The 10365-nt window shown below is 33.5% G+C and overlaps 1 protein-coding gene across 1 annotated transcript; it reads right to left on the reverse strand.

The window, feature by feature from the left end:
* Window positions 1-5395: 5395 nt before the first annotated feature.
* On the reverse strand, window positions 5396-8417 carry LOC132728021 (uncharacterized). The gene is made up of 3 exons (XM_060713628.1): window positions 8282-8417; window positions 7397-7494; window positions 5396-6517 (listed from the first exon to the last, which is right to left on the reverse strand). Exons 1-3 carry the CDS (start codon window positions 8363-8365, stop codon window positions 5695-5697), a joined length of 1005 nt encoding a protein of 334 aa, XP_060569611.1. The 5' UTR covers window positions 8366-8417; the 3' UTR covers window positions 5396-5694.
* Between the last annotated feature and the right edge of the window lie 1948 nt (window positions 8418-10365).

Consider the following 10365-nt stretch of genomic DNA (forward strand, 5'->3'; position numbering starts at 1 on the left):
GTCAACTTTTCCATATCAATCACAAATAATACAAAATTCACATAGTCAAACTGTATTAGATCAAAATTAGTAGCAACCAATACAAAAATACAATTTTCGGATTTTTTGTAAATAAAAATTTAGTTCACAAATACAAGGTTGTTGTAACGCTGAAACCTCATTTCTTTTATCAATTTTATCAATTTATTAAAATGTTTCTAAAATAAATATCTCAAAATATGAAATAGCTGAAATAGATTGTTAGTTGATACATATTAATATAAGCATAAATGTGAATCAAGTTCTTATGACTTACATTAAAAAGGCCCATTATGCCTCAGAAATGGTAACATTTTCATTTCTCAAAAACTGTTTATTTTTGGTATCTTGTTACAGTTTTCCATGTGAATGAAAATAATACGAATTTCTGAGGCATAATGTGTCTATAATTACTTTTTTATCTGTTTCATTGACTAACTTATATAAGTGTCAACAAGGAAAACATTGTAAGATTCTAGCTAAAAATCATTTGGTAGCAAGTTAAATACCTTACAGTTGTTCTATTCATTTAAAGTGACATTATGCCCATCCGAGTGTATAATTATAGTGAGTGAACAGTTGAAAGTCAAGATAAGTTAATGTTGTGCCATAATTTTTTTCAAATTTTTTTAACTTTCTTCGAATGAACTATAAATAATTCACATGGTCTATGGAAATTTCCCTATCATAATTCACCTGTTATGTTCAATTGACAAAAGGAGCGGGGCGTTCTTTTTATATTTTTAACATATTTATATTTTATTCTACACATTTTTCAATATCAACAGTTGGTCAGTCACCATAATAAAAGTCAATTTTTGAAATACATGGTGTATATGGTCAAGTCCGCTCACCTTGACAATGGAAAAATGAGCATAATATCACTTTAACATAGATCTTGTTCAATAAAATTGTAAGTGTAACTTTTGACAGTATTTTTTTATACAGTTTCCTACTTAAAATACATGTACGCAGAAAAAATACTGACAAATATACAGAATATTTGAGCAAGTTTCAGCTACATTTAATGACAACAAAGTGATTATAAACAACATCAATATAAACAGTCTTACTATATCAAAGGTACTCCATCCATCATTTGCTTGCTTAACCCTTAATCTGCTATATGTGTGAAATAGATTTGCCTGGTGTTTGAATTTGGAAGAGTTCATTCAGAATTGAGAGATGTTAAAGGGACTTAAATATCAAGCACAAAAAATGGGCCAGCAACAGTATCAAGTGCCTAGTCAAACTGCACAGAAAGTTCAGTCCGACCTGGAATTTCATTAAATTGTGGCAAAGTCTAACTACATCCCGTTCAATCAGGTTAAAGGTAGAAATAACCGGTATGTTTTCATCAAATATGATAAATATGATAAAATCCATAAAATGAACTACATTCTAACCCTTATACCACATCGAGACAACATGACTTGCGAATGGCAATTAAGTGCCTAAATGTGTTTCATCATTTTTATTTTAAATAAAAATCCTTCAATGACTGTTAGCTACATAAATCATGACTACTACAAAGCAGAAATCTTTTTTTATATGGTGTTTAAATAAATAAATTGCTATCAAAGTTAAATGTTTTAACACTATGATAAAATGTAAGAAAGCTGCTATTTATTATCGACTAAAACAAGCTGTAATAATGAATAAAGCACCTAGGGGGAAGTAAGCGTACATGTACTAAGGAAACTTCTCTTACAAAGTTATTTTAACATGTTTACTTTATAACAAGCAAATTCGTTGAATTTATATCCCCCGCCGAGTACTGGTTATTATTAACACAACAACTGAAGACATAAGGCTTTATTTATATATTAATCATGGCATAAACTGTAATATTCTTTGAACTTGAAGCCTTGTACCTTCAAACAAGAAGAATTTTTAAGTTTTCACTATATACATATAAGGAAAATCTATGACCCCCTGGAGTGGGGCCAATTTTGACCTCAGGGCTAAAATTTGAACAATTTTGGTAGAGGACCTATAGGTTATATCATAAACCAAATATCAAAGCTCTAGGCCTTGTACTGGCCCTGTGACCTACTTATGCAACAGACCGGAACCATTTGATCAACTTTGGCAGGGGACCACCCTAGGATCACTCCTGTAAAGTTTGGTTGCTGTGCAGTCATTTGTTTCTGAGGAGATGTTGTTTAAAGAAATTGCTGACAACGCACGACGACGGATGGTGGGGGATCACAATAGCTCACCTAGATGTAAAAACATCTTAATCTCCAGACTTCATTGCCATTTTCAAGGCATCAAGAAGGGATCTCACAATTTTCAAATATTTTTAAAAGTTATTGTAACAAATCATTTTAATTCTTCTTTAATAAAAACTAGAAATGTGTCCATAGGACACGGGTGCCCCCACTGCGCCACTGTTCTGTCAATCTTATGACTCTAGGTCAAATATTTTTTTAAAACTAAAAATCTTTTTACTAAGTAAAGGGCAAGAACTTTACAAATACTGAATAAATCCCCAAGCAAACCCCAAGTTGAAAATTGCAAATTTATACTACTGTAATTCAAGGGCAATAACTCTAACAAAACTGAAAAAAATCCACATGCAAAGTCCCAGGTTCATAGTTTCACAGTGAGGTGAATCATTATTCCTGTAATTTAGTGATGTTGATCATTATTCCTGTAAAGTGGGTCGATTCAAACTCAAGCACTCAATGATCAAATAACAACATAATGAAACAGTTTTTACGAAGTCAAGGGAAATAACTTTACAAATACTGGATAAATCCACAAGCGAAACCCCAGGAACAAACTAAATATGCTGAGCAACTTTCCAATAAGGTTTAATGACTCTATGTCAAATCCTTTTTGAGTTACATGCGACACATGTTGAAAATTGCAAACATTTTCTAAGTCAAGGGCAATAACTCTAAAAATACTAAATAAATCCAGACGAAAATACCCAGGTGCACAACTACACATGCTGATCAACATTCCTGTAAAGTATCATGACTCTAGGTTAAATACTTTTGAGTTACATGCGACACAAGTTGAAAATTGCAAAATTTTACTAAGTCAAGGGCAATGACTCTAAAAATACTAAAAATATCCGGACGAAAATACCCAGGTGCACAACTACACATACTGATCAACATTCCTGTAAAGTTTCATGACTCTAGGTCAAATACTTTTTGAGTTACATGCGACACAAGTTGAAAATTACAAAATTTTACTAAGTCAAGGGCAATAACTCTAAAAATATTAAAAATATCCAGACGAAAATAACCAGGTGCACAACTACACATACTGATCAACATTCCTGTAAAGTTTCATGACTCTAAGTTAAATACTTTTTGAGTTACATGCGATACAAGTTGAAAATTACAAAATTTTACTAAGTCAAGGGCAATAACTCTAAAAATATTAAAAATATCCAGACGAAAATAACCAGGTGCACAACTACACATACTGATCAACATTCCTGTAAAGTTTCATGACTCTAGGTTAAATACTTTTTGAGTTACATGCGATACAAGTTGAAAATTACAAAATTTTACTAAGTCAAGGGCAATAACTCTAAAAATACTAAAAATATCCAGACGAAAATACCCAGGTGCACAACTTCACATGCTGATCAACATTCCCATAAAGTTTCGTTGAATTCCAGCCATTAGTTGCAGAGAACTACTCCGGAAACGAAATTCTGACAAAATTTTACTGAGTCAAGGGCAATAACTCTAAAAATACTAAAAATATCCAGAGGAAAATACCCAGGTGCACAACTTCACATGCTGATCAACATTCCCATAAAGTTTCGTTGAATTCCAGCCATTAGTTGCAGAGAACTACTCCGGAAACGAAATTCTGACAAAATTTTACTGAGTCAAGGGCAATAACTCTAAAAATACTAAAAATATCCAGACGAAAATACCCAGGTGCACAACTTCACATGCTGATCAACATTCCCATAAAGTTTCGTTGAATTCCAGCCATTAGTTGCAGAGAACTACTCCGGAAACGAAATTCGGACGGACGGACGGACGGACGGAAGGATGGACGGACAACGCCAAAACTATATCCCCCTCCCGATTCCATCGGCGGGGGATAATTATACCTTGAGTTAAGTTGTAAGCAATTTGTTAAATCAATTTTAATATTTTTTAATCAAAATTGTCTCTTCATCAATAGGTTAAATGTTTAGAATTTACACAAGTATTACACATACAATGATTATCTGAAACTCCAATTTACCCTACTGTCACTTTGTTCATAATTCATATCAATATGATCAATTTCGATCTTTATTGTCATGTCAGAGGCATTAATAACCTGAACACTCCCTCATTATCCAAAATTTTACTGTTTAACATACATACATGTACATGACTGTTTAAACAAGAACTGCCACTGTCATGGCGTGAATACCCCCGCATACCACCGAGTTATTGGGCGGACAAGCTTTTTTTTAGTCAAGGCCCCTGTGACCTTGACCTTTGACCCAGTGACCTCAAAACCAATAGGAGTCATCTACTAATCATGACTAACCTCCATGCCAAATATGAAGACTGTGGGTCAAAGGAATCTCAAGTTATTGGGCGGACAAGCTTTTTAAAGTCAAGGCCCCTGTGACCTTGACCTTTGACCCAGTGACCTCAAAATCAATAGGGGTCATCTACTAATCATGACTAACCTCCATGCCAAATATGAAGACTGTCGGCCACAGGAATCTCAAGCTATTTGGTGGACAAGCTTTTTAAAGTCAAGGCCCGTGACCTTGACCTTTGACCCAGTGATCCCAGAATCAATAGGGGTCATCTACTAATCATGACTAACCTCCATGCCAAATATAAAGACTGTGGGCCAAGGGAATTGGGCGGACAAGCTTTTTAAAGTCAAGGCCCCTGTGACCTTGACCTTTGACCCAGTGACCCCAAAATCAATAGGGGTCATCTACTAATCATGACTAACCTCCATGCCAAATATGAAGACTGTGGGCCAAAGGAATCTCAAGTTATTGGGCGGACAAGGAAAAACCGACGGACAGCCGGATGGGGAGACGTCCGGACGGACAAGCTGATTCCAGTATACCCCCCTTACAACTTCGTTGTGCGGGGGTATAAAGATCATTAATGCTGTTCTTTAAATAGTAAATATAAATAAACTGACAAGAGACATTTATTCTAAATTTACTAAACAGGTTCAAGAAATGATCACATGAAATGACAACTAACTATTAGCTTCATAACAAAAATCTGATGCTACATGTATTTCAACAATCTTCATGTGACTGATTTGATATCCTAAGAATTTTAACCTATATTTTGATAGAAGTTGGCCAATACAAAAAACATTATTGGCTATAATTTGATTAAAAAATAAAACATTGTTGTCTTTTTATTTATAGTTTTCTATGTAATTATTCACCTGAATTAAAAAAAGAATGCCACACATGGCATACATTTTCTTTTGTTTTTCACTCAATGATTACTGATTACTTGAATAAATTTATCATATAAAATGTTGTTATTTGAAACCTCATTCTTTGCACTTACATAGGAATCAAATAGCTGTTCAATGAATACGTATATCTTCCTGACATTATAAATAACTTAATTGTTATCATAATAGATCTCATACTATGGTACAGCTCAAGATTGATACATTACATGTATACATCACAGATTTTTCATAACCACAAATTCAAACTCTATTGAGAGAGGTTCCACTCTGACGTCGAACATTCCAATTCTGGTCAATTTGCCTTAAATTTGATATGTGAACCTTATTAAGCTGCATCTCAACTTGCTGCGGGAGTTGCCATGATGTTACTCCATCGTCGCTCTGATAGAAAAGTTTTCCCCGAGTTAACGGGTCTTTACTTAAATGCACCGTCCAGCCCATAGGTAACTCTGCCAAATTTCTAGGAATGCCACATTCACACCGTTCACTAGATTTTAAAACGTCTTTAAGTTTTTCTGAAATATCTTCAGAAACGTCTCGAGCTCTTGAGTAACCATACGCTCCGCCATCCTCTTTCTTCTCTGGTGCTTCAGGAAGTGGTAATGGTGGTCTATTGCCTATGTCATTATTAGGTAAAGTATTAACATGTGAACTGTTTGAACCCCAGGTGCCACTACTAGAGTCCGTACTCTGAGTTCGGTTCAATGGTCGAACAGGTAATGGTGGAGGAATACCCTTTAAGCTGTCAAATGATCGCTCAGATGTTCTACTACTTATACTCAAACTTGACAAACTATTTGTGCGATTTGATTGAAATCTGCCACTACTTGATCCATTTTGTTCCGTATATAAATTAGCATTTACATCAGATCTATAAATAGGATTCAGAAAATACACATTGTTCACATTTTCTAAATTTTTCACAGGGTTTTGCTTATAATAATCAATTAGCTGATCAACGCTATCAAACTTCTTTTCGACAACAAGGAAGTACTTCCAACAGCCCCGGGAAGCATCAAACTCTATCTGGATGTGGGTATGCCGTACACTTTTATCTGGTACTCTGTTAAAAAAAAATAATATATATATAAGACACTATAAAAGTTTTTATTACAACATAGCTATGAAAATATCATTCTCAATAATTGTAATATACATTCAAATAAAAAAATAAAATAGATTCTTACTTTTTTTAAAACAGGCTCATTTTCCAAAATCATCAAAATACTTTAGTTAAACAAACCTGCCTCTTTAATGTTGTTGACATGAACACCATATGTATGTGTGTCTGAGTGATGTAAAAGAATTATCACCACAGATTAAAGAGTGAAGAATGTTTCATATAGGTTTTATAAAAAATTGGAATCTTCTTATTTATAAATCTTGTTTGATCGCTACCCTCTAATATAATAGATCAATTTGTTTCAATTTTAAATCTTCTATGGATTTATTGCATTAATTTTTTGATGCTTATTCTATTACTTATTTCAGTAGTTACAAATGTATAAAAGTGTAAGTAAAATGGAGGTGGCATCATTAAGAAACTCGTCTTGAAAATAACAATTAACATTTAATGATTTAAATCTATTTTCTTATACATTTGTATTTAGTTTTTTAAAAACTGTTACTCCAACTAATATTTAACAAGAGCTGTCAGTAGGACAGCGTGCTCGACTTTTCTCAGTGCTTGATAGTAATGGGGCATCATATTGCATACAGTATTTTCCTCCTGTACACAAGTTGAGATTATGATGGTGTACAAGTGTGCAAAATTTCAAAGCCATATGTCAATGGATTTTAAAAATATTTGAGTTGGTACACAAACTTTAACATAAGTGGTTACGCCGATGCTCGAGGTACCAGTACTCCTTATTCTTTGAATAGTCGAGCTAAAAATTGTACTAAGGTTATAAAACAAGGACAAAAATAAGGCTATACATACAAGACGGAGGCAGTGAGGAGGTCTCTATTTCTGTTGCTAGGTCGCAGTAAGAATGATCCAGATTTACCCTTAGATTTCTTCTTTATAAAATGAGAAACCTACACAATAAAGAATATTCTAAATTAGTACCTGTTAATACAAGCTTGTAAACAATGAAAAACAGGATGTGGGGTTCATTCAGTTACAAATTAGTTGTATAGTATGTCAAGAAGTTAAGAATATATTCTACGCAACTTTAGATATTTTAGTTAATTTGAATACAATAACAAAACATACATGTATGCAGGTCTCCAATACCGATTTGTAAAAGTTTCGAATTAAATATACTGCTTTAAATGCTGTGTGTTAAAGTCTCACAGGGATGCTTTATTTATCAAGATGGTAAGATATCCACCTGGCTTATTGAAGAATGTTGTTACATTACTGTGTATGTAGTTTACATCCTAATGTAATTCAATAAATCATTACTGTGATAACCTAATGGAAGTTACAAGTATTTCAAATATCTCTGGATTCCAACACCATTTTTCATTTTTTTCCCCTTCAGATTGCTAGATCATTTTATACATACATGTACATGTATTAGACTCAGATGTACAATACAATCCTGTCCACAAATAAATGAAATCACTGTACCAAGTCTATCAATTACAAGCACTATCAATTACAATCACCTGCTACATCTGATGCACATCTCAAGAGCCTATATATACATGTATTTTAACTTTAACCTTTCTTGCAAAAATAGAAAAACACTGTGCCTTGTTTGAAATATAGGATATCTATAATAGTAAAAAATGATTCACTATTTAAATATGGCTTTATTATTCAATTAGGAAGAATAATATTCAATTAACAATAGTAAATAATTAGGTTATGACTTACATCATCTACTGACTTAAAATGATCATGAAAATATGGCAATGTTGTCCAATTGTCTCTCAGCATATCCCTTGTTCTATCAGCCATCTTTCATCCTGACCTCTACACAATGTACACACCTGAAATATTTCATAACAGATATTAATTTACTACATCCATTTATGGCTTGTGTTTCTCTAAGCAAGTGAGTTTCTATACCACATTATAATATGCATGTATAACAGTGAGTTCAGGGGTCACATAGAGTTGAAAATGTTTAAAACCACTTGTCACAGCTTTGCATGTATCAATTTTAAGAGCATCTTGAAACATATTGGAGCCAATTTCCTGAAACTGTATCTAAGATACAAGCATGTATCAAATTATTAATGACAGTCTGACCCTTACATATCTATCACTTGAATCAAATAATCATCATATTTTCCAGTTTACAAAAAATACTATATATTTCTCAATGAAATTTGGTTGTTTTATATGAATGTGAAGACATCATGTTTAACACTAAACACATGTAATTTAATTATGTTTAAAACAGTTTATCCTCAACACTATAATATCAATTTTTCTTAATTTGAAATAACATTCTAGAATAAATACTTAAGTAACGTGACATTATCTTTAAATTTGTTTTAATTCATTGAAAATTTGTATTGAAAATGTATTGTTCATGCATTTCTTTGTATGATTATACAAGTCAAAATAAAATAATGTTCTGATCTGCAATTCAACATTAACATTAGTTTACCCTTTACCCATCAAATGTCTTGTGTTTGCTTACTTTGAATGGAAATTTAAATATCCAATGTACATGTAACCTTAAGTAATAATTATGTGTGAGTTTAGCTGACATATGTATGGGTTTGTTAAAAGTTGAAGCAATCTGTTATGGTCAATTATGCTCAATGTGGAAAACTCTTCTGAGAATGAGATGTTGTAATAGTTATTCTGGGATGGGGTAAACCTAAGCTATAGCTCAGCATGGGGGCATATAGATAGGCCCTCTCTAAAGCAGTGAGATAACGTTCTATGGCTAGTTTTACATTAGTGATTTGGTACATCAAGCAGCCTCTACAATTAACAGGATGAATTTATATTTGGCGTCATTTAACCTGTAATAGTGATTAACCTTTTACCCCATGAGCATATTGCGAAAAATGGCCATTTTCATTTAAAAGCCTCCTGTAACAAGTTCAAACTGCTATGAAACTATGAAAAGTGCTTCCTGTTACCATGGCAATAGGGGGACCTCTCAAAATTGCCAAAAATCACTATTTTGCATTGTTTTTTTCCATCAAAACTGATTTCAAAGTGCTGCAACTTCTCAATGAATTGAGATAGAGTAAAAGGCTTTTCAGCGTCGGTTACTAGTTACCCTAAGATCGACCTGAGGCCATTTTTAGCCTGTCACATGTCAAAAATTTTCTTGGCGATGAGGGGGACTCTGCCCCCCCCCCCCCCCCCAAACAGAAGGGGGTATATCCCCCTTCTGGCAACCCCCTGATGTAACTTTTGGTCAATGGATGGGGGACGGCGCCGAAAAAGTGGTCACTTTTTTTAACAACATTTCTCAACGAAAACTAGTGTTTGGGGCCTAAATAGGGCATTTTTTCACTGTTTGAGGCCGCAAAAAAGGGGGGGGGGCAAAAAGCTGTGGAAACACGCTTATATGAGGGAAAAGGTTAAGGGTCTAGCAACTGGGTAATGCTGGGGTGTTTTAATGATGTACTGATATGGTAAAATCTGAATGTCCGTAATTACAAAGCAACCTTCCTGATGATAAAGATTTAAGATAAGCATCCATAAAGCCAGAATAAATCCATTATTACATGTATAGTATCATAATTCATAGTTACATACATATGTACATATACTTTTTACTTGTCAGGTAACTCTGGTGCCTGACCAGTACTTAACTATATATAATTTAATTCAACAAAAATAAACACAGCTAGACTATTCAATTTATCTTTTGGCCGACAGTTCAAACCTGTGTGACTTAAACAAAGTCCTTTAGTCCTAAAGGACATATATACGGTAATCACCATCTAAATGTCACAGTAGCCACTTTAAAGTTTATCTGGGCTCAA

This window comes from Ruditapes philippinarum, unplaced genomic scaffold, assembly GCF_026571515.1.
Source record: "Ruditapes philippinarum isolate M1 unplaced genomic scaffold, ASM2657151v2 ctg14712_1_1_1_1, whole genome shotgun sequence".
NCBI classification, from domain to species: Eukaryota; Metazoa; Mollusca; class Bivalvia; order Venerida; family Veneridae; genus Ruditapes; species Ruditapes philippinarum.